The sequence below is a fragment of the Falco peregrinus genome, chromosome 2 (assembly GCF_023634155.1).
Source record: "Falco peregrinus isolate bFalPer1 chromosome 2, bFalPer1.pri, whole genome shotgun sequence".
Lineage (NCBI taxonomy): Eukaryota > Metazoa > Chordata > Aves > Falconiformes > Falconidae > Falco > Falco peregrinus.
Genome location: NC_073722.1, coordinates 54397478 through 54425446, shown reverse-complemented (window position 1 = coordinate 54425446; position 27969 = coordinate 54397478). Strand labels below are relative to the sequence as shown.

At 37.4% G+C, this 27969-nt stretch overlaps 1 protein-coding gene across 3 annotated transcripts in view; it reads right to left on the bottom strand.

The window, feature by feature from the left end:
- Window positions 1-27177, bottom strand: part of CC2D2A (coiled-coil and C2 domain containing 2A) — a 66402-nt gene extending 39225 nt beyond the window's left edge. Inside the window, exons 1-15 of one of the 3 annotated variants that reach the window (XM_055798114.1) lie at window positions 27053-27177; window positions 25307-25367; window positions 24494-24574; window positions 24171-24255; window positions 16399-16487; window positions 15759-15860; window positions 13822-13923; window positions 12813-12989; window positions 12484-12637; window positions 10959-11095; window positions 9369-9500; window positions 6931-7140; window positions 4214-4314; window positions 1207-1347; window positions 629-785 (exon numbers count right to left, since the gene is read on the bottom strand). In XM_055798114.1, the coding sequence (XP_055654089.1) occupies window positions 629-785; window positions 1207-1347; window positions 4214-4314; window positions 6931-7140; window positions 9369-9500; window positions 10959-11095; window positions 12484-12637; window positions 12813-12989; window positions 13822-13923; window positions 15759-15860; window positions 16399-16487; window positions 24171-24255; window positions 24494-24574; window positions 25307-25363 (1725 nt within the window). In that variant the 5' untranslated portion in view covers window positions 25364-25367; window positions 27053-27177. Of the gene's footprint in view, window positions 1-628; window positions 786-1206; window positions 1348-4213; window positions 4315-6930; window positions 7141-9368; window positions 9501-10958; window positions 11096-12483; window positions 12638-12812; window positions 12990-13821; window positions 13924-15758; window positions 15861-16398; window positions 16488-24170; window positions 24256-24493; window positions 24575-25306; window positions 25368-27052 lie in introns of those variants that run through there. The other 2 variants (XM_055798115.1, XM_055798116.1) reach the window with 2 other exon arrangements.
- Between the last annotated feature and the right edge of the window lie 792 nt (window positions 27178-27969).

The following is a 27969-nucleotide window of genomic DNA, read 5'->3' as shown; positions in this document are numbered from 1 at the left end:
AGTCTGATTTTGCCAGCACTGCCACAGGCTATTCTGAAGATCATCCTGTTGGAGTGTATTGTTCTAGCTTCTGCATTTGTCAATATCCCTTTGAAGCAGTTCTGAGTCTTTAACTACAGTACAAATTATTAGCAATACAGCTTTGCAGAGGTAAAAAGCTAGAATAATAATTAAATTTTCCATGTTTGGGATATTCCTGAACATAAATTTACATGAGATGACATAAGGTGCTTGTTCATTAGAAACACCCCATAATTATTTTGCTTTACTACTCACACACACAAAATTAATCCATATTTTTTCTTTGCAAAAAGAACAACAAATTTAATGAGAATGCAGCAAAACTATTAAATTTAAAGAAAAAACTGCTGAAGTGCTGAAAAGCAATAGCAGGAAGGCAATGCTCCACAAAAACCTTGCACATTTTCATTTTTTTAATTAATTGTTGATTTACTAACAAGTTATTAATTTACTAACAAAATCTAAGTATACAAAATGTATCCAAATACATTACAAAATGTATGCATCACTATCCTGAAGCTGATTTTCTTCCTGTATTAGATGGAAAAATTCTCAACACATTTAGTAATAATTTTATTTTTTGTGAAGCTCAATAATTTAAACAAACCTGTGCCTTCTTCCAGGATTTCCACTCTTGTAGCTCAATTTTATACTCTTCCATCTTCCTTTCATATTCTTCCATATATTCTTCTAGTAATTCATGTATCTCAGCCTGAATTTCTGCTTCATACTCTTTTTCAACTAATCTCTGATCAACCTCTTCCCTTCAAAAAAAAAAGTGATCAACAAGTTGCATAAATTAACATAAGGGCTACAGTAAAGTCTACAATATATAATGTAAGTCTACTCCATTAATTAATTTCATTGTATCAAAAGTGTGTTCTATTTAAAAATACTAGCACAGATAGTCTACGAATTCATAGCAGATAGTTACCATCCAGAATGAATTACTTTTTCTTTACTCATTAGCCTGTAGAAATCCTTTTCTGTTACAGTAATTACTTTTTATTTTAATCTTCCTTCCTCCCCAAACTCAAAATGAATAGTGGCAGGTCAACCAGTACCAGGCACCTAGTAAAATGCTGACTTTTACACCCTTTGTATCAGAATTGTACGTTCCCAAACTGACTATCTTCTTAGAATTCCACTGTTGGCAAATGTACAAAAAGTGTTATCAAAACATACTTCCTCAAATAAAGTTTCATGGGTGTGTTAGTAAACTGCTGAAAGTCACGGAGGGATTTAATTTGCTTCCAAACTTTTATAATGGTCTTAAGCAACATTCTGTCTTTTTCTTGTTCAGCATCACGAAGTCTTCTGGTTTGCCTAGAAACATATATGCATATGCATAAAATCAATCAGAATTGCATAAATCAGTGGAACAATACAGTGAAAACTTGCAATACCAAAAGCCAAGTGTTGTGGGTTTCCATTTGATTGATGGCTGCAGTGGTTTAAATCCAAGGAACATAAAACCCAGACTTGAAGATGGCAGGATTTGATTTCCTTCTGTAGTCTCTTGCATTTTGGACAATCTGACTTCTATTACAAATCATTCTCCTGAGATCTCAAAGATTTCTGAAATGCTTATTACAGCTGTACATCATTAAAAATATTTTGAAGTCAGTACATGTAAACAACTGCCCAGGAAACCTATACTGCTGCTATGAAATAGCGCTTACTTCAATCATACACCACATAATATGTTTTAAACTTAACATGCTACAAAAAGAAGTTGCAGAGATGAAGTAACGTAATAATATATGAAATAAAAGTCCTTTGACAGCCCTACAAGATTCATAACACAAACAAAATTAACAGGGCTTTTTTTTTTTTTTCCCCTCAGAATTGGTGTTCCACATATCCACCCTCTAATCTGTTTGTAAAAGAGCTATTCATTAGCACTTTTAATGACTACCACACACTCCCAATGGAAATGTCTATGCAGCACAAGCACAGACTGTTTCCAATACTATCTTGGTAGGTAAACAAGTCTAGTAAAAACATTGTGATGTAAAAATAAATAAAAGAAGATGTAAACTAACACATTGCTGCTTGTAATATTCAGAGAATGTGGAAGACAGGGGGGCTGAGTTAGAGCTGAGAGAAAAAATACATCATACATTATTTAACAGCATAAAAATTTAGTAAAAAAAATACACAAAGAGGAAATACAGACTTTCCAGAAAGCAATATGAGTGAGGAACTTCTCCACTTGATTAGCTAGCAGTTTGAATATTACTTATCCAGCTTAACAGCTTTTTCTTCTCTGTCTACCAGATGAAGTTTAAAGACACGAGGAACATACAGGTCAGTAATTACACCTATTTAATGTATTCAATTTGGAAGCAGGACCTTTCAGTAGAAAATCACCTCTGCTAAAATGCATCAGCCAGAAAAACCTGAAACCTGAAATCTGCAGCATATGTTGGCTTCCTCCTCAGCAAATGAGGACAGTAGGGATGAAATTGCTAATTTGCAAAGGTTTTTTGTCTTCAGATGACATTTCTTCCTCAAACTGATGGAAAACTATAGCTCTGATCTTCAGACAGCAAAGAGTACACATCAGTTATGTTATTGGAGGGTGGAGGAAACAATCAGACTATTTTCCATGCTACACTCTCTTCCCATCTGTAATTTCTCATGAGTGTACTACATTGACCATCAGGGAAATACAGTATTAGAAGAGAGACAAGGCAGGTCAGATGTTTTTACCAACATACGTAGTCCAAGTTAGTATTAAACACCATGGTAGTAAAAATTCCTGAGCCCATCTGAGTCTCATATGTGTAACAGCTTCCAACAACAGAGCTGCAGCCAGAAAGAATTACAGATATGAAAAGCCCTAGAATAATCCCAGCCAAGCTCATCTCATATGACTTAACACTGATCTCACTGATTTCAGCTGAGTTTCTTCTGATTCATAATACTGTGACACTAAACTAAAGCACTCAAGACCTAGAAAAATACTAAGATATCCAGAATGAATATTCTTCTAATCAGAATTAAACATCAACAAGTCTCAGGGTTGGTGCCAAAATCCAAGAATCTCATTCCCACAGCGAACCTTCTCATGACTATTCTCATGTTTTCCCTGGCAAGAGCTCCTGTCTCCTAGGTACTGGTACGGTAACTGCACAACTAGTCCTCTAGCAAATGTATTAAGAAAAATATTAATAAAAGCTACTTTTTCAGTGGAAGGAAGACTTTGTCCTTCAATATAAAATATTATAGACTTCTATATTTGTCCTGTACAGATACCAATGTATTACAAGACAGTGTACTTGAAGGATGAAAAGCTGAAGAAGCAACTCCCAAACTAAGAGTAGTGAGTGGATGTGCAAGTGTAAGTGGATATAGATTTCAAGGCTGAAAGTAGAATACTTATCAAAAAATTATTTCTAAAAAATACTGTATTATCATGTGACCCATCACCTCAGTTTAAGCTTCTGTTTATTTAAATTAATAAATTATTGCCTACCTTCAGATTGTGAAAAACCTTCAGGTTTTTATTAAGTATCTACTAGTTAAAAGGCTGTTCATCATGAATCTTCAAAATAACATTATTTTTATCATACTGCTTATGCTTACAGCTCACCACTATCCACCTGTCAATACTAACTTCCACTACCAAGCCAAAAAATGCAATATATTTTTACTACTCAGTCAATGTCCAGGAACAATAACTGTAATCTTGTGAAACAAAATTTTACCATTTTATGTATATCAACCCATTGGCAAAAACATGGCCAAAATACCTAAGAATGGGAAGTGAATCAAGAACACTTGTGTAATAAGGAAGAAGATGGAAAAAACTAGGGGTTTTGTCTTTTCAAAAAGTTATGTTACTTGCATTTTTGTGACAGCTTCATGCATCCAGCTGATGTCTGCTGAAACCTTATTTTAATTAAATTTTAATTGTGCAAGGCACAACAATAAATAGCTACTAAGTAATTGAAAAAAGGCAATCAAATCAGACCACTTTGAATCAAGATTTCAGCCTAAGCTGTATTTTCTTCATAGTTTTTTTTACTCAACTTATCAGTATGAACTGTTAAGCCCTCCAAATTCTTCTAGAGTTAATTACAGAAGAATTTAGAAGTCTGACATGAACCATATTCTGTACCAGCATAGAAAGGAAAAAAATAATACAGTTTTGAAAAACGATGACCTAACGAATTCATATACCTACCTGATCTCGATTTTGTATTCAGGTATGCTCTGTTGTGCCACAGGAGTACCAGGACCACCACCATCTATACTACATTGCACAGCATTCCTCAAAGCATGCAGCTTAAATGAACAAACAAACAGTTAACAGATGGCTTGATGTTTATTATGTATACAGTGTAAAGCACCTTGACATGAAAGAGATAGTTAATACATAACACGAAACTCTGAATTGTCTTGATTCTGTATTTACAGGGTTTTGCCATGTCTGTGAGGTGCTGACTCTTCAAGATGAATTTCTAATTAGGATCCTGGGATGTATGAGGGAGACTTACTGACTTTAATCACTGTGACAGATCTAAAACAAAGGGAAAAGACTGATCTAGGGATTATTCTCAAAGCTTAGGAATCAAAGGAGGGGGAGGGGGAAGTGACTGCCAAAAACTCGCCTTCTATAAAAAGTTTTTTTGGGACAAGGAAGTGACACTAACTCTAGAAAAATCAATAAACAACAAAAATGAGCGGATTGTGGGTTTGATGAGTGCCTCACAGAAGCTGGGCACCTTCCAACAAAACATTTAAGCATCACATATTGCATGTAACAACCGGAAGAAGAGTTTTACAGAAGACAACTGGGAATAATGGTACAGCTCTTTTGAAGTAGTACTGTCAAGACAAGAGACCACACACCTTCAACTAAGTTTTGAAGATAGGCATCAAATCATTATACAGAAGATGGAGATCTGGTTTAGGAGAATGCAAAAATATACATGGCTATGAAGACAAGAGAATGTAAAGGACTCACTAGAAGAAAGAAAAATAAGTAACAGCAGTAGGATAGGAACTAAAATTTTAGTTATTATGTTACTGTAGGTCTCCTTAAGGGTAATACTGAATGTGAAACCAGAACGGCTAATGGCACCGCAGGAGGCTAAAGCAACTACATCCAAAGTAGATGCAATGAAATTGCAAATCATTTTTAAACAAATCTGTCAAGTTGAGAGACAATATAACAGGAGAGCAGGAAGCACACAGCTGAAAACATACATGGGCAACATGAAACTCACTGGTATAGAAAAAAAGACACTGAAAGCAATTTTGGAATAAACGAACACATCGAAAGCTGCTAGTACCATCTGGGGCACACAGAGCATGTTTTACAAAAGGAGACAGAAAGTGTGGTTTCTTTAGCCTGCCAAAATGAGGGCTGAAAGGTGATCTATTTTAAGATACAAAGAGCAAGCATCAAAAGTGGGTAAGTCCATTGGGACATGGCAGGGAGGGAGGTGAAAAGGGAGGAAGAGTTGTTTAGGCTTAAGAACAATTTGGCTGCAACAATCTGGCCATTAAAGAGTAACTGTTAGAGGAGACAAGTTTTACAACTGCCTGTCAGTAGCAGAATGGTGGCTAAGATACCTAATTGTTAAAACCCATTTATGAGAAATATATTATGCAGTTGTCTACAATACTGGCAAAGTATTGTGGGAACACTGAGGAAATCCCTTCCACACGCATGTTCCTGTAATGCAGGCATGGAGAACCTAAAAGTCCTATTTCACTGATTCACGGAAAACTAAAGCCAATCCTTCAAAAGTAATCACAGACTAAAGTACGCCAACAAATTATGTTGTGACACTGTATGAAATACTTGTCCAGCATTAGAACTATAACTTAATGCTTTATACTGATTCGGAAGTATCTGTACAGCACCTACTGATCCTCACTCCACCAATACAAAAATGACCTTGCATACAATGATTTTTCCCTTATATTAGTCCTTTAAGGTAGAAAATCATAATCACCTTTAATTTATAGAAATCTGAATTTATATGTACTTAATTAAATTATTTTTTAACAGATCAGTCCTACTACATGAAGCTGTGTTGTATCACAATATTTACCTCACATTCCTAAAGAACTGTTACCCTTTCAGATTTCAAACCCATTTTAAAATACTTTAAAAGAATTCTCGTGTGCCCTGATGATATTAGAATTGTACTAACAACATCTAACGTTCATGCACAAATTTACACCAGAGAAGACCACTACCCTTACTTCCAATGTACGGATGGAGGAAAAGCGATGGCACACAGAGTGTAAGCAGCCCAGCTGGGGTCATCCAGGAAGTCAGTAACAGAGCCAGGACCAGAACAGTCTACATTCAGCCTAGGGTTTTGCTGTGCCACGAGTGACACAGCAAATATGACAACAGTATGTATTTAAAACACAACATCTGTCACAGATATATACCTGAAAATGCGTCATCAACTATTGTAGAATCTGGTGAAATTAAACTGTTTCCTTTTACTTTTAAACAACAAGCGAAAATAAACTTCCCTCCATCCTTGAATACTGTCTTCTGCTGTCTGCCTGTCAAAGCTGCCGTACACAATCCTGTAAAGACTTACCTTTTATTCACTGGAAAACATTTTGTGTGTTCTAAGGAATACTATGTAAACATTATTGTGTTCTAACAATTGGATTCCCCCTTGATCCTCAGAACCTGCACAGAGTTCATTTTAAATAGAAGATCAATGAAATTCATAAACTTCAAAATGCAGTTCTCCACTGAACACACAGCAACCTAGGTGAAACATTTAGGTTTTTACCTTCTGACAAAATGCCATTCATTAGATATAATTAGAATTTCATCATCCTACTCTGAAGAAACAAATTCAGCTTTTAACTTACTCTGTCACATCATTATGTCAATAAGCTGTGACGATGGAAGAGAAATACCTTGTCTGTGAGAAGTTTGGTAAGATTCTTCTGTTTTCTTGCTAAATATTGATCATATAACTGAGCCAATTTAGCTGCCAACACATGCTCACGGCTAAAACAGGGATGATGAGTGAATATTAGTCCAGAAATATCAATATCCAATTGAAACAGCCCCTGAACATCTCCAGGTCCAACAAGACACTGATTGGCAGCTGTCATTTTTATTGCCTGAAAGAAAAAAAAAAGAAAATGGATTCACAAGCCCCAACAAACCTATCTTGCAAAAAGATTCTGTGACAGAAAGTGACCCATTTAGCACTGCCTACATACAGCTGTTGGGTCTTAAACTGTAAAGGCTTCTGGAGTAATCCCTTTGATTTATTGACAAGTGGGTGGCATAAAACTACCATGGGTATTCTATACAACAGTTTTGATAGCCCATATGAGGCTGAAATAAGAAGTCATCTGCCTGTATTGCACATTTTGCTGAGCAATGAAGACAATGACACTGCACTGGAAAAAGAAAAGCCTATTCTCTTTTTACCTGTTTGTTTAGTATCACTTTATTTCCTCCTAGAACTAAGCTCTAAGGTAAACAGTCCAGCTCTCAGAAAGCAGCTTTCCTTGTAGACCATTTGGATTGTGCAGAAGAGGAAATATGTTATTTGCTTCCCCATTCTAATGCCAGGGAAATTGACACCAACAAAGCGCAATGAATGCTTTCAGCAACAAAGCTTAAAAGAGTCTGCTTCAACCCACTGCAACTGAAAGGCAATCATGGCTTATATCTTCAGGTTACTGAAATCAGAAGAGAATTAGCAGTGCTTCCTGCCTGACTACTGCTGCTCCTTTCTTAGAATTCTTCAAAAAGAGATTAATCACAGATATTCTGGTACCGTCAAAGATGAAGTTGTTAGTTATGCAGTGTTTGTTGCAGCCCTTTTATAAGAACTGGAAAAAGCGGGGTTGAGAGGGGAATTCAGCAGTTGCATAGCTCTTTTACAGGACTGGTATAAATGGACACAAAACACACTTAAGTACATCTGATCCTTCCATGTTCAATTTCTCATCAAAATGTTTAATATGACATAATCTGTCATTAAAATGACAGTTTATATTCCTTATGCTTTAACTATTTTCCTGCCCATAAAGGACCTCTAAGCTTAATGTCTTTCTTACAGCACCAATTTGGGTATTTATATGTCACTATTCATGTAAACGTGTTCTTGAAACATAAGCTCTATTTTCCTGCCCATAAAGGACCTCTAAGCTTAATGTCTTTCTTACAGCACCAATTTGGGTATTTATATGTCACTATTCATGTAAACGTGTTCTTGAAACATAAGCTCTCTTGGACCATTACCAAGATCTAAGTAGCAATCTCTTTTTCTGAATGCAGAAACACCATGCACAGATACATGGTAACTGGACACATCCTAGAATTGTGTATTTGTAACCATCATCAATTAAAGGGCAACATTCAAATCTGCATCAACAGCAGCAGGCAGAAATACTTGTGTGTCCCAAAAGAGCAATCTACTTTAAAAAGTCACAGTTTTTACAAGGGGGTAGTAGAGTGCTAACAAGCTATACAATTAAAGCTTGCTAAATGGTTTTAACTGAAACTTATTTTGATTTGTACTGACTGATAGCACACTGTAGCTACTGTTTTCCAGGGCAGGTATGCTGTGGTTGAGGGAAAAATAATAAAAAAAAGAAAAATAATCTAAACTGATTAAACATAACTCAAAATTAGTTGCTTTCTACATGAGTGAACTGCATGCAAAGACTTATTTTAAAGGAGTTTCCACTAATGCCCTTCACTTATTTCTCTTTTAAGCTGCAGAGAGCACCTTTGTCCTGATCATGTAGACTAGGGGTCCTCAAACTTTTTAACCAGGGGCCCAGCGCGCGGATGAAGTGGCAGGCAGCCATCTGCGGCTGCTTGGTTCCCCCCCAACCCCCGGGGGGGGGGGGGGGGCAGGGGGGTTCTGTAAATGCTGGGGGGCAGATTGAGGACCCTGGGGGGCCGTATCCAGCCCGCGGGCCATAGTTTGAGGACCCCTGAATTATAGACTGTCGACCAGCTCCTTAGCACGAGGAGCTTTGCAGATACACTAACACAAGAACTACTTTAGTTTGGCATGAGAATGTCCAAGGGAGCCTCACAGAGACCTTAGTGACTCACAGACTTGAAGGAGTTTGCCATGGATTGACACCTTACTATTTTAACCAGTACTGCTGGCTGAACTCTTCATCCTTTTGTATGCGTTATCCTTATAGAAAAACAGGCATGGAATACACTAAAAAAAGTAGAGCACACTTAAAGCCCGGTTGTGGAACCCTGAAAAGCAGTCAGTACTCACGATTCTTAGCACAAACCCCTTCAGCTCACCAGTGTTTCTGGTGCAGAACTGGGATATTGGGTCTGAGGAACCACATACACCAATGCCTACCTTTTGATACACTGTTTCAAGTTCTGGTGCAATGCCTTCTTCCAGTAAGAATAATGGAGGCCTGGTAGAAGACTGTTTAATTGGATTAGGCAATGCTAAGACTCTGCCATCATCACCAAACCACTCTTTCCCCTACAAATAAAAAATTATTTTTACGTTTATTCTTACTTTACATAAAAAGTAACTTAAGAAATTATAATCCTTATGAAAAACTATTATGGAATACAAGGTGACTATGACTTGTTTGTGATAGAATTAACCAACAGCTTTCTAAGATAACAAAATTAAATCTTCAAATATACTATAGGTAAGTTTTGAAATCAAAAGACCAAGAGCTTGCTCAAACTTTAAACATACTTTTTTTTTCTTCAACATTCAGTATCATAGATTTGAAAGAAACAAAGAAAAAAGAACAAAATCAAGACATCCCTTGCTTAAACATTGTTTTCTTAAATAACTAATAGTAAAAAAATTATGGTGTTTTACACAAGAGCTACATGGCAGCTCAGTTCATTTATCAAAGCATCTCTCAACTCTTCTAGTCCACAAGCTGAACTAATTAAACAGCTTCTATGAAAGCAGATGAAGTAAGTATCTTATAGACCAATTGCTATGGATGGCATCACATGTTAAACTCTGCTCTCATGACCTGGATTCAAAACCAGCTTAAACTAGTCCAGCTGGTGAAAGATGCTGGCCTGCCTTCTTATTCCCATACCTGGCTTAAGCTGACTCTAGACCCAAATGCTGATGTAGTGACATGGTAAAGACAACCAGAAAATTAACTGGGTTGAAGGTGGCCAGTTAAAAGTTTTAGATCCAAACACTCCTCATCTGATTCACAAAGAGCCTCTGCTAGCCCACAAAGAATTCGCAGAATCACAATAAAATATAAAAGGGCAGCTGCTGCATAGCTGCTTAAATCTATACTAAACTATATACACCTTCCTGTGTATAGGAGGATAATACAGCAGGATAAAATATATCCAAGCCAACTTCCTGGGTGTTTCCATAAGTTATTCTTAAAAATCTAAAGGCATTCTAAAACCTTTCCAGATAATCTATACCAATATTTAATTGCCCTTACAGTATGGATCAGTAAATTTCTACAAGTCTGTTACTTCATATTACCTTCAGTGGACACAGAAAACAGTAATTCCAAACTGTTTCCTTTTGTTATGATTTTCTAGTAAATAATAAGCAAGAGCTGGTCCCTGTTGTTAAGTCTTTATACATACCACTATCTCTCACAGCATGTTACAGAAAAAGTTAATTTTAGTTACCCCTATTGCCTGTGCCAGACCTTAGCTGCCAATACAAGTGAAGCAACTTGTTCCCCACGAGGCTAAAAGCAGAGCCAAGAAAACAGACCAGTTTTCTAAGACCCAGTCTGGTGCCCTGACTACTTGGATACACTAAAAAACACACTCTTACAAAACCCCACATTTGCTAATGTCAGATACTGCTAGACATTTTAAAGATGAAAGCCCCATATTACCATGACCATCCATCTACTTAACTATAATAAAATAAAATATGGATAAATAAAGAGTTTTAAAAAATACAGCTAAGAAGGTAGCAGTGACTTACTTGCTCCTGTCTGAGTATTCTGTTTTCTAAAATATTTTGATTAGACTGTGATACAAAAGGCCTTTCTCCTGTGTAAAGACCCTCATCCTCAAGGTACCTAGGCTGCAAGTTTCTAGGTATCTTCTCAGAAGCAGGCACTAATGAGAAATTAAACAGAAAACCATGTAAAAGATCATATAACTGTAGTTCTAGTGTATTAATTCTCTAAGAGCCTACGCCACTCTTAAAATGAATGGCACTGCATATTAAGCATGCTATCAAATATTTTCCTAACTAGGAAAAAAGAAGTAAATACATAATCAAAACAGGTCCTGTTATTAATCAGGACAGATCCCCAGTTTAAATCTGTCATAAAAGTGTCACAAGTCTCTTAAACAGATAATTAAACATTTCCTCACCAAAAAATACTTCAAATAACTTTAGTTTTAATGGCTGCTTGCATAACAGTGTCAATCCCCTTTAGCAGCAACAACTGACTAGACAAACATTTCTAAGCCTTTCCCATACAAATCAAAACTTAAGATTAATCTGCATTACTATTAAAAGTTTGCTTAAGCTACTCTTGTATAAAATACAGAACATGCTTAAAAAGTCATGTTAGCCCAGTAACAGCAGGTGGAATTCTTTAAAGCCTGCCTGCAGGATTATTTCACTGGTGTGTATGGGCTAGGAGCAATCACAGAACAGGGAGGGATTACACTGAGGGTTACAATAAAAACTATCCCCTAAATCAGAACACAGGGGACCACACTGTCAGAACCAAGTTACAAGACATGAAAAAACAGAGGCACCCAACGTCAAATATTTTGATATCGCATTGCAAGCTCTGCCAATACCATTCAGGTACAGACCACAGACAGACTAATTTCTTTTTCTTCCAGTTCAAATATTAAATAGCAAGTGATATCATGAAGCAATTTTTTAGGACTTTGCAGTTCTATGGAAATAAGGCAAAAAGGTCAGAGACATGATCAGTCTTGACTATTTCCAATTCACAAAATGAAATTTTTGGAAAAGGACCCCTTGAATCACCAAAATCCTTATGTTAATTACATGACTCTTGACAAACTTACCACACTGAAAAAAATGCAGATGTGGCCAAGTGAATAAATCCTGTAAGTTACAGCGTACAGTGCACAAGCCACCCTTAGTACTTAAATGCACGTACCCAGTAACCTGTTGTTTATGTTAAATAACGTAAATAGCTAAACCCCAGTGAAAAAGGGGCCAGCCATCTTGCATTTACTATAGACAGCACTAAGGTAACTACCCCAGAGCAACTGACGTGCCCTACGTTCACTTGCTAGCATTCCAGCTAATGACCAGCTGAGCTGTGCATGTTCCTAGTTAAATCCATTTTGTCCAACCTTTTCAGACTTGACTGCATGATCAGTGTCAGAAAACCACAATTAGGTATCTCTCTACTGACAGAGACTGTCTGATACAAGATTTGTCAGCAGATCAAAGGGTGCCCCATGCCATGCAAAAATCCAGGAAAAAAAATGGATAAGCACTATCTTCATACCTGCTAGCATGCTGGGAGTGAAGAGAAATTCTTTTTCCTTTTTCAGTTGCTCAGAGTAGCTTTCACAATCAGCAGGTTTCATTACTAGAAAATCTTCAGCTGTCTGCCCTATAACGAATAAATCATCATCTTTAACTAGGCGTACATCTTCATCCTATAGTTTAAGTGCAAACATCTCTGTTAGTTCATGTATTTCTTAAAATGGAGATCTTCAGAAAGTACACTTTGAGAATTTTTAAGGAAACAAAAGTTCCCATTTTGTATTAGGTTATTAAAATTAATTCAAGAAGTCGTAATAAAAATATGAACTTTTATTCTATAGCTCACACCATTTCCTCCTCCTCTTCTTCACCCTCATGGGTTTCTACACATTCTTCTTCTGCTTCCTCCTCTTCATTTAATTCATTCCTCTTCCTGGCTCTAGCTTTTACATTCTCTGGCTCAGGATCAAAACTGAAGGTAAAGAAATTATATGCTTCTTCAGCGGAAGGAAAATCATTCTGGAACTAAGATGACAAAGATACATTAATATAATATTTACCAGAAATTTAGGGCAAGTGAAGATATCTTTCCATTAATAATAACAGCATGTACAAACACTTGTCACAGAATAATTACTTTATCTTAAAAAAACCCTCATTCAAATGTTGAAACTGACTGAACTTTTTAAATGATACATGAAACTGTCTCTATTGCTATACTATTACTTAATTAAATATTTCCTGCAATGTTTTATTAGAGAGAGTTACCTCATTTAATTTTAACCAGCTTATTGTTTTAAATATGAACAATACGTGAATCAGAAATGCCAAAGTTTAAATTCTGGCCATAACGCAGGTATCCAGGTGAATGATATGAAGAGAAATTTCTAATGACATTTTGCCTCTGAAAGACCCAGGCCCCTTTAGTGTTAGGTTGAGTCTTCTAATAAAAGAATTACTAGCAACATTTTGTGCCTAATAAATATGAATATACTAACCTGTAAATTGCTTTAACTGCCAATTGGTGGTATTCAATAAAGAAAGATTTAAAAGAAGAAACATTTTTCCTCCAAGCTTCAGTAATTGTAACCAGATAGGTTTACTTGATTTTTTTGTTGTTGTTAAAAAAAAAAAAAAAAAATAAATCAAATGACCCATAGCCATTCTTATATTTGATAAGGTCCTCTTTTTATATTTCAGGTTTTGGCATATACTGTTTTTGAATTTTTAGGTTAAATAAAAGCCTTTTCACTGCTTAAGACTGAATTCTGTCTGCTTCTCCAAACAGAATTATGAAGTCATATCAAGTTTTAAAGTAATTAATATCAGTTATTGAAATGAAGGAATCAGTACTTACTGTTGACTTTTGCTTAAGCTTTTTTACAGAATCACGAAACTTTGTTTTTGATGATAAGTGGGATTCCTCCTCTTGCATCTCCCTAGACTTATCATTATCAGACTAAATAAAAATATATACATAAGTTATAGCACACATTTGTGATCCATAATAATTAAAAAAAAAAGACAAATAGCTGAATATAGAGATTAGATATTATATTTGCACAGAAAAAAAAAACAAACAAAAAGAAACACAGTTACTGTGGTAACAATTATACCGATTTTATAGTTATCTTAAAAGGGTACATCTAATTATTACTTAACTCATTTCTCCTTTGGGTCCAGAAATAGACTGTAGACTATCAAGAAATGATTCACTGCATAATTGTTAGCTTGCATTCTTCACTGCCGATGAGATCATTGTTCTGCACTCCCAAACACAAGCAACCACAAGCTAATCTCCACAAGGGGGAGAAATGGGGTAGCAATGGAAAAGCCTTGTCTACAAATGAGAGGCTGACAGACAGCACAAGCCAGGCAGCAGTGGCAAGGACGTCAACAGACACTGCTGACCAGGGCAAGGAATCAGGGAGCTAAGGCCACCTTCTCATACAGCCCCTGCTGCAATCAGGAAAAAAACTATTTGGTATTATTCAAAAAAGTTTGACTCCCTTGCTTGGGTGCTTAAATACAGACTTCATTATTTGTTCTCTCTCAGTTACTGCTAGGTTACTCTAAAACTCCATGGGTGATACTCCTCTACCTTTTCAAGAAAGAAGGCAGCAAAGTTATCCATTACCAGTTTTCTGAAGCCTCCTTTGTCCCTACACACAGGTCACTGTGAACATCACTGGTTCTGAGGTTGCTTCAGCAAGTTCATTTAAGTGCTTCAAAGTGATTTTTATCAGGCTCAGCCAACCTAAACACATCTAGCATTCTATCTCATTTTTCTCCTTGTGGCCTGAATTCTTAGATTAAGAGGAAGACATTTCTCAAGTTCACATCTATTCAACCTAAACTTCAAAATAATCATAGCAAAAAGTAAATCTCAAACCCTCGTAATCTGATGGCCACTTGTTTAACAACAAAACAATACTCCATATATGTGTAAATGAGTACAGGAAACAAAACCAACACATGGAAGGTTTCAGATATGCTTTATGTAAAATTAGTAACCAACTTTAATAAGAGTATCACTTCTACATTTCCCAATACAAACATACTGAAGCAATGCTACTTAACTGAAAGCTAATGATTACATTTTATAAGGAAATGTTGACAAAAACCTCCCCACAACGTACATGGATAGGTAATTCTCCCCTAGACAAGCAACGTAGCCAGGCTAATTCACATTGTTTGGAATTCCAGATAAAAACATTACTGCTACATGCTGTTATTTCCTGGGCATACACGTTCTTTGGAACACATTTTCTACAGGTGAGATCTGGGTGCAAGTTCTGCACAGGCATAGCCTCTGTTATTTTTTTAATACAAAATTAATCTTATAAGAAAGAACATGCTTATACTAAAAAAGCCTAAACATAAAATAGTAACAAGGAAATGCAATACAGTGCAATGACAAAGTTTATATACAGCCTTTAGCAATTACACTGTGCCAATTTATATGAAGTTATAATACAGTGGTCCTTTCTGTTACAGTAACTTTTAAATACTTCAAGGTATCTTATGCTACCGAAGTCACGAACCTGTAAATGACAGAATTTTCACATGATGTCTATATTACAATGAAAGCAAATTACTATTGTTAAATATGTACATGAAAAGCAATAATCAGAAAGGTTCCTTCCTGGTTACTAATTCAAACAATAGTATAATTTTGATCTCATTAAAATAAATCAAACTTATCTTCAAGACTATATGCAATCTTTGATTTATTTCATGTTTCACATTCACTCTCTTATTAGCAGGACAGCAAGACACAATGCACCTTCTTACCGCTTCATCCAATCTGACTTCTGTTTTCCTTTCTTTGATGCTTTTTAAACACCTTGGTCGTGGACTGGGGTCTTCTTGCAATAAACTAATTTCTGCTTTTGACTAAGCACACACACACACACAAAAGAATGCTTAGCTATAATAGAAATATAGTAAGACCACAGTTACAATAATTCCTAAGAACTCAACAACTTATGTGTGTTTGTGTTAGGGACAGAATCTTTTAACTATCAGCTTAAGTGACTTTACAAACCTAGGTGTTAATATCCCTTATTAAATGGCCCCATAAACTTACAAGGAAATCCACTGATTTCAAACTAGTGTAAGAAATTTTTTGACAGAAACCACAGAAGGATCTTGTAATGATGTGAATTATATAATTGTAATAATTTAAATTATAACAATGATAACGTTTATATTATTACAAACAAATTAAATATAAACTTTAGGAAAAAAAACCAGCAATAGAAATACATTGAAAAATAACTGCACTGACTGATGAACAAAGTATTATTTCAGCATTAGAAATAAAAAAGCAAATATCCCAATTCAGATTCACATAGCACTAAGCAAGCAAAATGAAGTGGGTGGTACTTACAAGACTAAATCTAACCAAACAGGACTTCTGAAAGATTCTCACCTTCGCTGCTTTTAGTTTCTCTCTCATTCGTTCCCTAACAGAAAATTCTGCAAAGTCTGTTCTCAGTGTAGAAGGACCAGGTGGCAAGTCTGAAACAGATAAAACACGGTAACATGTTTAAATTACATATTTTCTGAAAGAAAATTATGTAAAATAAAACTATATTTACCATACAGAGTCCCATGTTTCAAGAGAAAGAACTGGCATGACAAAACGTGAAGGAACGAAACATTCTTTGGAATCCAGACCTTACAGACTATCATTTAACTGCTATTTTTTTGTGATGGATCTGCCTTTCATTATATACTATAAACCACCTTAAGTAAAGCATATACACACTCTTTTTCCTTATTAAAAATACATGAAGAATTAGCTGGCATTATATAAGCTGTTAGTCAGAACTGTCTAGATCTAATTTTGAATGGTGATGTGCTATAAATCCTGATACAGGTGTGATCGGAACAGTAAAGAATTTACAGACTTGCTTCCTTTTCACCTTAGAGCCACCTGCTTCTTGTAGTGACAAAATACTAATTTCTCCAGCAGTGTTTTTGTGCTATAGCACTAGTATGGTCAAGAGAGTAATATGCATTTTACCCTGTCCCATATATGACTGACAGCATCACCAAGTAACTTTCCATTTCACACACAAAGCTACTCTCAGCTCTACTTGTGCCAACCCTCTGGAATCAACAGCTCACTTCCTCCAAGCTCCAGAGCAGTCTGTCCCTGTACTCAGGAAGTCAAGCAAGACTCGCAGGAGGCTACATGGACGAACTAACTCAACTCATGTATAAAAAGAAAGCTTACAAGAAATGTAAACAGGGATAGGTGACCTGGAAGGAATAACACACCACTGTATGACAATGCAGGGATGGCTTAGGAAAGCCAGAGCCCACCTCGACTTGAATCTGTCAGTGGATGTGATGACCAGCAAGGTGGGATACTACAGGTGTATTAGCAGCAAAAGGAAGACTGGGGAAAACGGTTACCTGCTTCCGAATGGGGCAGGGGACCAGATGACAGCATACACAGAAAAGACCCAAGTAGCCAGTGCTTTCCTCATCTCAGTTTTTATTGCCATCAGGAAAACCAGCAGACAAGCCTGGGGCACCTAAAAGTGACCCTCAGTAGAGGAAGATCAAGTAAGGCCGTATTTAAACAAACTGGGCATACACAAATCCATGGGTCCTAAGGGGATGTTCCCATAAGTGCTGAGGAAGCTGGTCAACTGCCACCTCAAAGCCACTCTACATTACTTTTAGAAATCATGGTGATGATCAAGGGAGGTTCCTGAGGACTGGAAGTGAGCAAATATCACTCCTGTCTTCAAAGAGGGGAATCTGGGGAATTACAGGCTGGTCAGCATCATCTTGACGCCCAAGAAGGTGGTGGAGCAAGTAACCCTGGAAACCACTGCCAAGTGTGTCAGGCACAAGATGAAAAATGGGAGTCATCAGCATGGAGTTATGATGGAGAAAAACTTCTTTCTACCTGACCAATGAGACAATTTACTGAGATGAGATAGCTGGGTTAAGGGATGAAGGGAAAGCAGGATGTTGTTTATCCCTGTTTCCTATAACACCCTTCTAAAGAAACTGATGAAATATGGACTACATATGCAGGTGGACTCAAAACTGGCTGAATTGTTGAGCTCAAAGTATTGTGATGAGTAGTGTTAAGTCCAGCTGGAGGCCATCACTAGAGCCGTACTCGAGGTTGATTTCAAATAAACAAACAAAGAAATCCCACAAGCCACTCTCCAGCCCAAAGAACTCATCAGAACTCTACGTCCTTTAGAATCAAGTATTCTCTGCTGACCCTGCGAAACATCTAAATCTGAGTATTAAATCAGTAGCATATATTTAGATTTTTTGATAGATAGTAAATACCAGGTTTGGACACCGACTTGGGTAATCAAGTTTATGGAAAAGGAGAATTACTCTTTCTTGCAGCCTTTGAACTGCTGCTCCCAAAAAGCCCACGCTTTTCTTCTGTAATTAAAACCGAATGCAAATGCATCTTTGATAAACAAATTTATCAGGGCCTCCTTCTCCTTTGAAGGACTGATGGCATTCCTCCTCCTTATCTTCATTGTACCAAACCCTCTTAGATTATGATTTCTTCAGGTAGATTCACTAAATATTAGTAGGGTGACCCTGTACCCTACTGTATTCCCTGACACCTACATAAAAAGAATGAATACTTATCCAGTTGTTTACAGAGAAGCTATGCTCTTGGGGTCAGATATACAAAGAGCATGGGTTGTAGGTATCCACTTCTCATATAAACACAAACAAAAAACTTTTTAAATGTACAATATAAATGAGATTGTATGTGTAAGTAAATGGCAACACTTCTAGCAGCTTTATGTATTAAACACAATTATGGTCATTTTCTGCACAGTATTTTGAGCAGATACCCATCTCCCTCTCTTGGATTGCACTACCACTGTAAAAGAGTGAAGGTTATCATTTTTATAAAAGTCTCCAGAATATTTTTAGCTGAAAACATAGTTTTAGGTACCTAATAGCTCACAAAGTCATCACTTAAGCATTTTTCTTTTTTGAAAGACCTAATCATTCTTTCATTAACAAAACTGATTCTAGCTACATAATTGTCTCCCCATCTGCACAGACCTCTTCAGTCTCACTGGAGCCCTGGAGTTCACCTGGAAATTCTCAGCAGCTTACTTTTTCTCCTGAACTTTTGTAACTAGCTTTTACTTCCAGAAGAAGCTCCATCATTCTGCACAGAACACACTGGCCCTTTTACTAGAACAACTGTAAGGAGATTATCAGGAGAAGACCGTAGCTCCTTTTGCACATACGTTTTGTGGTGTGTGGCTTTTTTTTTTCTTTAATTTTTAATCTGTGAACACATAACATTCTAGTGAAGTCTTTCTAGTTATCTCCACTTAAAGAATTACATTACTTCTCAGTTCTTTGAGCTAAACACTGATTCGTTCTTTGCCCTTAACAAAAGAACATTGTTTGCCAAGTTCTAAGTAAAGGGTGACTTCAGGTTTATATAAGGCATTAAATTCATAAAAAGGAGATAAAACAGCAAAGGGTAGGAGCTTAGGAATGGTAATGCCACACAACATATATCGCGTTATGGCTGATTCAATATTATTCCAAGAGCTCCACTGGCAGCAGATAATGCTGCATGTTGAAGATACAACTTAAAGGCTACCTACTATACCAAAGTCAAATTTCTAGGATGACCTTAGTCCACTGTCATTTAGAAAAGAAAAATACATTAAGATAAACCCCACTAGAACTAATTCTACTCAGAAACATCAAAAGATTTGGGAGAATCCTAATCTTTTCAAATTACTATATTTACTGCCTGTATTTGTGAAGAGAAGCAGTCATTTTATTTGGAAGCTTTCAAAAGAAAGAACAAGGCCCAAAGCGAGTATCACTAGTATGAGACACATAAGAGGAAAGCAAGCATCTCATAACTACTTCCTTACCATGAGGAATACTAGAGATAGAAATAAGCAAATACTCAGTGGAGACACTAAGAGATGGCACACAGAAAAGCCTGTTTACATTTTGTCTTTTCTAAGAAGGAATGCAGTACGAGTAAAAACAAAGAATTAATGACAAAACAGAGGACAAGATCTAGATAAATATTAATCAGACAGATAATTAAAAGCCATCATTGCAGGGTATCCAATAACGAACTGACTGCAGCAAAATCAGTACCACTGGTGATTCTGAGAAATGATGTAGAACAGGCAAGTTCCAAAATCCCGAGCAAGTGACCTTTTTAAGAAATGGGAAAGAGTGAGCTACAGAAGCATACACACCAGTCAACTTCAACTCTACAAAAAAGACTTGGCTTATTTGTAAATATTTAAAAGACAGTAAAATAACAAGGAACAGAATGCCTAGATTAGCCAAGATCAATATGTGTCAAGCCAATTTAATGTTCGTCAACATATATTTGACCCATTCTTGTAAATAATGGAGAAAGCATACATCTCAACTTTCGAGCCTGCCTTATAGAAGGCATCTCTCAGTATTTTGATGAAATGACAGGGTGGGCAGAGGGCACATGCAAGTCACTGGAAAACCACATTTACAAAGTTAAAGTAACAGTTAAATAAATTCAAACCCCGTATTGAGGAGGTATTTTCAGGGTCTACTTCAGTCTAATGCCTTTAAAGCATTTATTAATGGTTTGAATAACAGAATAATGTCTATCTGTGATAAAACATGCACCCAAGTACTGTAAGAAGCCACATTTGCTCAAAGACTGACTTTAAAAAGTTTTTGGAATGGAGAAAAAGCTTCAACGTCTTTTACAACTTCAAGCCCACAAAAGACTGTTGCATACAGAAAGGCTTTCTTTCTGCTGCACATGGAAACGACAGACTTTAATTGCAATAAGGAAGGTGATTACAAACTGGAAAAGCTTTTTAAATGTTGGGGTATTGTAGGATTGGAATAAGTCCCTTAAAAGCTTGCACTAGTGAAGATTCCATAACTATTTAAGTAAAAAAAAACAAACAAAAAAATCCCCAAACAAACCCAGGTATCAAGACTTAGACTTGTAATGACTTAAAGGGAAAAACTGGTCTAAAATTACTTTTTTTTATTTCCCTTCTGTGACTTTTTTCTACCATTGTATCCTGTTCAGTTAGCATGCAAAACCATATTCTATTTCATTAGAGCAAATGCTTCATTTCAATTCCATTCTGATAAATGAGAACTAGAAAACAACAGATCAGAATCTGCTTTTGATCTTCTGAAATACTTGACAATTGCTTGTAAATGTTTCCAGACAAGCCAGGTTAAAGAGAACACCACCATGCCAAAATAGAGCAGAAACAATCTGCCACTACTTTAATCACCTCTTAAAGTATCAGAACTCATGCTCTGTATGCACAATTCTTTATGAATTAACCAATTCCTTGTGACAATGGGGGAATTATCCTTTCTATACATAACAAAAAACATTTTAAGGCTTTAGTAGTTGCAGTAAAATTAATTCAATGCATCAATTATTTTGGGATACCATGGTTCCTTGAAAAACAGGAACACATAAAAACCCACTTCTGTTACTTTATTCCTCTGTACATATAATTTTGTTCTGCTTATGTGAATGGGCTCTACAGCCAACTAATTTGTGCTTAACTTCAAAATACATTTTTGAAGTAAGAGAATAAGACTAATATCCATGAAATCATTACTTCACCTGTATAAAAAACTTTAACACCATGTTTTACATTGGAAGTGTCATTAACCTACAGTAGCTCCATATTTTACTTTGGGCAGATTTAATAAGCCTGCTGGGTAGTCAAACTAAACTTAAGCCAAGCTGAGACTCTGAAAACATCATCTAGTAAGTTTCTCCCTTGATTTCACCTGCACTTGGAAGCACTCAAACGCCTTAGATCTCTGTATGATTTCAGAGCTCTCTACACTGACACAGACCCAAAACTGCTGCAAGTATCTTGACACCAATCCCACATCTGAACATGGTGCAGAAACCAGGCATGAAAGCAGACAGACGTACGCTGTGACCAAGCATCAGTTACTTAAAAGAAAATAGGGAATGGTAACTTCCAGCATAGGTCCTAGAAACACATTTGTGTTTTTCATGGATACAATTGTTACATAAATACATAGTCAGACCCTCCAGAAACTGCAACCACATAACTATACAAATTCAAAAAAACAGGCAATGAAGAAAAAGATTTTGTAACACTGCAGTTGCCCTGGCTTCACAAGGGAATAACTATCAGATACAGGCTTTTTATTCAAAGCAGGTCTTCTTTTGCAACTCTAATTTATTAGTCTGACGAGCGGACTAACATATAGCTAAGTCTTTCCATTTAAGAAAGTTATATAGGCATCTAAGCACATACATAATTAGATTAGAGGAAAATAATGATTTTCTGCAAAGAGAGTGCATTAAAGAATAGTAGAGACTGGCAGAACGCTTGGAAGGCTAACATGGACAAAGAGAGACTATGATGAATATTAAGTGAAGAAATAGTTGGTGGACATGTTTCAAGGTAAGTTTGCCATAATGGGACCAGAATGAGAAAATAATCTTACCACACTAGCATAAAATGAACCAAGTATTTGAGTAACATCACAAAAAAAATCCACAAACATTACCTACTTCCCACTTGTGTTAAAATACAGTTCCCTTCTCATAAACACAGGTGTCTGTTTTTAACACCACAAATTTAACATAAACAATAAACAAATACAGAGACAACCATAACAAACTAAAAAGGCCTAGGAACAGAGGCAACATAGTATCACAGACACTCAAGTAAAACCAAAATAAGATAGTAGAGGAAACAGCCTCTGCAGAATTTTTCAATAGCACCTGGAAAATGGTGGCAGATGTTATATTTTATTATTTTTTTAAACGGTTACCACTTGGCAAGCCAATGATAAGCAGAAACTCATACACAGATCATCAGCCTAGCAAAGGCAGTGAAGAAAGCCACTTTTACCTTATAACTAGGCAACACAGTAGTGAATGTCAGTGTCAGCATGTTCAAAAGCTTAACATACAGAAAATGGAAATTTAGGTTACTTACAAATCTGTCTAATTGAATTCGAGGGCAGGGAGGGGGAACTGGAAGAAGTTTTGGATAGATGCATGAAGACTTCAGCTGAAGGTGAAATCTTTCTCAAAATTTAAGATGTAATATTAAAAGAAATAAATCAGAAAGATAAACTATACTGTAATTAAGTAAACCAATGATACAGTCTAGTCATAATATCACATGCAGTACTTTTCAGTTGATCATACAAAATTACCGGAATTAAATGGATTTCAGACACAGCCACAAAAACAAGTAACAGAGCAAAATACTTAACAAAACAAAAACATTTATGACATAAGGGAACTAATGGCTAGTTTTCTTCCCTGAGTACTGCTGTGTTGCTCTGTTTATTTGTGGAAAATGAGCTTCTGTAAAAGAAAATAACCGTCGCTAGAGGGTGTCTCGATTTCCCTATGGAATCGATCCTGAAAACTGCTTGGACTCCATCTGTCAACAGCACCGTAGCACAAACTGGGACAGCAAGTCTCAGAAAACACTCAAAAGGAAAGTACACAGACCTTGAAAAAGCTGGAAACATCCCTAAATTGCAGATGTCTGTAACAAATACCATATTTTGCTAAAACGAGTTTAAGGACAATACATACTTTTATTTTGTTAAACCTTGATATTGATGAAAAACTAAGCATGCTTATACTTCACTGGATTTTCATTTAATTGAGTTGTTAATACTCTGTTCTTTAATTAATGCTTTTATGTATCTTACGTAGGTAAACCCATAAAACCATGCAGTTAAGATTCCCAACATTAATGTTGTCCAAAGAATTTATCAGGAATATTGCAGAGATTCCACCCAAGACACTGAAGATTAGTTTTCGAGTACCAACAACCTCCATTCTTTCCAAGCCTGCGATTAGACATTCACTTCCAACAGCTTCCCACCACATCGCTCCCCTCTCTCCTAATCCGTGACCGAAGAGTACTGCACGTGACAAATAGCCCAGCAATAAAGCCATGCACGTCTACGTTAGCACCTTTAAAAAAACATGTATTTTATGTAAGCACATTTCATAATCTCCTCATATTTAAACACGAGAGGAGCACGCCTTTCGAGCGTGGCACGCTGAAGCCGTCGCTTCCCGCCCGCCCCGCGAGCCCAAGGCCGTGTGCAGCGCGGCGCGAGCGCGCCCCGCCCCTGGCCCGGCCCCGCCCCGCCCGCGGCGGAGTCACTCACCGCGCGGCGCCCCAGGGGCAGCGGCCATGCTGGCGCGGCTCCTTTCCTCCGCCCGCGGCTCGGGGGGACCGGCAGCCTCCGGTAGCTGCAGGGGGACGGAAAAGGCGAGGGACGGTGCATGAGTGAGGGGAGCCGAGACAGGACAGGAGGTGGGCCCAGGCCCTGCCGCCGCCGGTGGGACGAGCGCGCCTGCGCGCCGGTGACGCTGGCAGCGTTGCGCGTGCGCTGTGGTGGCCCGCCGGCAGCCGGCGGAAGGAGTGCGGGGCGGCTGCTGGGCCTGGCCGTCGGGGGGATGTGGGGGGCGGAACTCAGAGGCCGTTCACCGTTTTCTGTCTCCTGTGCCTGCGAGCTGTCAGGGTCCTCCTCAGCATTTCCACCTGGGCAGGGTCCTCATCCAGGAACTCCTTTCACAGAGAGAGGAGAGAGGGAGCTGCGGGGTGGGGTAGAGGCAGGCCTTGACACCAGACCCACAGATGTAATCTCTGGTCTATCCAAACACATGGTTTATGCAACTTTCGCTATATGTGTGTGTGTATTTTTTTATATATATATATATATAAAATGTCCCAGTGATGCCGTTGGCGTGCCCCAGTCCTGAAACTAACTGAAGGTGGCAACCACTGCTATTAGCTGGATTAAAGCCTACTGACAGCTGGAGAGCATCTTGCCTTATCTTTGTAGTTTCTCCTCTTCATACCACAAAGAGGATTTGGTTGGGGTTTTTTTTACCTCCTTCAGACATGTTATTGACATAGCACCAGCACAGTTTAAACGTGATCACTTCAAAAGTATTTCTGCAGCTTAGAAAATAGGGTAACTTTCTGTTTTTGCAACCTACTCAAGACTAAGTATATTTAGCCAATAATTTGAAGATAATGTAGTCAACATGAAATAGAACAAAATACACATTAAAGGTGCCTATTTCACAGCATATGGTATCTCGTATGTTGCAGTGTATTTGCACGGAAGTAATTATGCAAACCTGCATTAACTGGAATGGTACTGACCTAGGGTTAACAAGAGCTTACAAGACACTTACTTATTTCACTTTTTGCAGTTATATATGTAAAAGATTCCTTTTACTCCAGTGAAAAAGGATCATGCACCATTTTTGTCTCAGCTAATGGGACACTAACCTTCATGATTATCATCTGGGATTCTTCACTGCGGCTCATCTGGTTGGTGGCTGACATCTAGCTGTCACAAGCAACAGAAATTACTGATGAGAGATATGCTTTAATATGTGCGTAATGATTGTGAGACACATTCCATGTAACCTTTGCACCCTGAACACGGAAATGACATACCATTTAACATACAGCCTTAGTACTTTAAAACCGTATCTTTTTCAGAATGGAATGATTCAAAAATATATGTATCCATTTATTTAATTATTCCATATAATAGTGAATAATGTGGGTCTCTACACACTGTATGAACACTCTTGTTACATTATTTTTTTTTTAAATAAACAACCCACCTACAGTCCATAAAGCTAGCTGCTAAATTCAGATAATTAGACACATTCAATACCTTTTTCTGCTACTGTCAGTGTTGGGCTTGGTTGGCTTTTCAGCTTTACCAGACCTGGAAGCTACCAAATCACTTCAGCTTTGTTTACACTAGAAAGTTGCTGTATTTGATTATAAGCATTTAAGAATTTTTTAAATTTATACCTGTACAACTCATTTCATTGCTACTGTTGCTGCAGGTTCCTGTCCTGCTTTACCTTTAATCAACAAGACAGCGACCTCAGCCGTACTTGTTCCCAGCACAAAGCTTGCACCAGTGTAAAACCCCAGTGCCTACGCACCGAGTTAACATGAAATAACTTGCAATAGCACAATTTATTCTGCATTTCAAAATTCCCATGAAACAACTCATGGAAATAAAACATGGAGCCTTTTTCTGTACCTGGATAAATCTCCAGCAAGAGGGCCTTGTAGCAAGTAGGCAAGAAGGCCTACACAGGTCATCTGTTGCTGCCCCATCACTCCTTTATACTGGGTGTGTACAGGCTCGTGCATTTTTGCTTCAAAAAGTGCTTCCAGCCCAGGCTAGAATATGAAGAGTGATCTTCATATCCCTATTTACCTCTTAAAGAGATGCCTAAGAAAAAAGCAGCTGAGGGGGAGCAACATGGTTATCTCCTTCCTGAGGCTTAGCCCTTGGCAGCTACTGGCACCAGGGATTTTCAGGTTTCTAAATAACTCTCAACTAGCACAGGGAGCTGAACTCACCCTAAACAAGTAGTTTTCACAGACACAAACCACCTGTGCATTTGCCTCGGCACCGGTTCCCTCAGTACCAATTCCTTCGGTAAGTGTCCTGCACCAGGGCGAAGGGTAATGTACCCAAAATTGGCAACATTTCCTTGCTACAGGCAAGGTTCATCAAATGCCCTCTCCATAGCACAAAAAAAACACAGCACTGCAAGAAGCAGCAGCATTTTTACTGTGTGGCATATAAACCTCTTCTTCATATCAAGCTTTATGTATGAAATTTAAACAGTCTTTCCTAAAAGCACATGTAAATGGAGAACCCTGGCAACATAGCAGAAGGGCCTTAAAGCCACCTTCTTTAACAATTTTCTAGCATTTCTTGAAGTTAAGTATTATAGCAGACACTTTAAAATGTAATAAACAACTGGATGCAAGAACCATAAAGCTCTCCATTAGCTCAGAGACGGTTTCCAAAGCACTTAAAACTAACAACAGAAACGCAGCAAAGCTGCTCTCACTGCTCTTTAAAAAAGTAATTACATCAAAAGTACCTAGAAAATAATGTTGAGGATTTTGGATTCTTAAACCGGTCTCCTTCCGGAAAACACACAGAACACAGTGATATTAAGACAGCTCTAAAGGAAAACGTTTGTTTCCTACCTGGGTTTTCTTATGCAGCAGCTTTCAGAGTACAAACAAGAGCCAAGCACAATACTACCCCTAGCAACAAAGCCTCAGCTTTGCTTTTTAAAGAGAAAGAGTCAGATTCTCCTCCTTAGTCACTAAAACAGTTCCGGAAGACTTCTTTTTTGTAAACAGTTTCTTTTACAGTAGAAGGGAAAGTCATGAATAAAGTATGGGGAGGATGAAGCGATTGCAACTCCTGCAGGCAGCAATGCACTTCAGTTACTGCACTGACTTGGAAAACAAAAAAAAGTATTCGTGGTATATTTTTTCAAGATCAAGGATGGTTATTTCACACTGAAAGAAAGGCAGTTACTCCTCCTACCTTTAAGTACCTAACTTTGCTAAATTATCTGACTTGATTCCTTTGTACTTTTTCTGAAAGTAGAGGAGAGGCACAGACTCTTCTTGTGATGTGTACAATTCAGAGCAGCAATTCCTGAATATCAGCCATTTGCAGAGAGCTCTGTTTCCTAAGTGGAGTTGTTAATCCTCTAATTCAGACTGTATGCCAACATTTCAGCAAGTAATTTTTTTTTTAAGATTAATTTCACCCTGAAAAAAATCCCTGGCATCAGTCATGTAGGGATAAAATCCTTGAAGAGAACAATTAGTAGCCAGTTGTTCTCCAGCTGCTTTCTCTGCTTTCCAATGCATTAAAGTACTCTTTACTTTAGAGTAATAACCAAAATTTGGTAGAGTATTAACCAAAGCTGTATCAAGAGGACAAAGATGCGTTTTTGTTTACAGATGACCTTTAGAAAACAGCATAAGCCTCAGCATTCTTAGCATGTCATGTTGGGGAAAAATAATGGGAAACAGCAGAATTAAAAAAGGTATAAACTCTCAGCAGCTGTAGTTTGCAAACACAGGCTTTTTGCCACACCAGGATG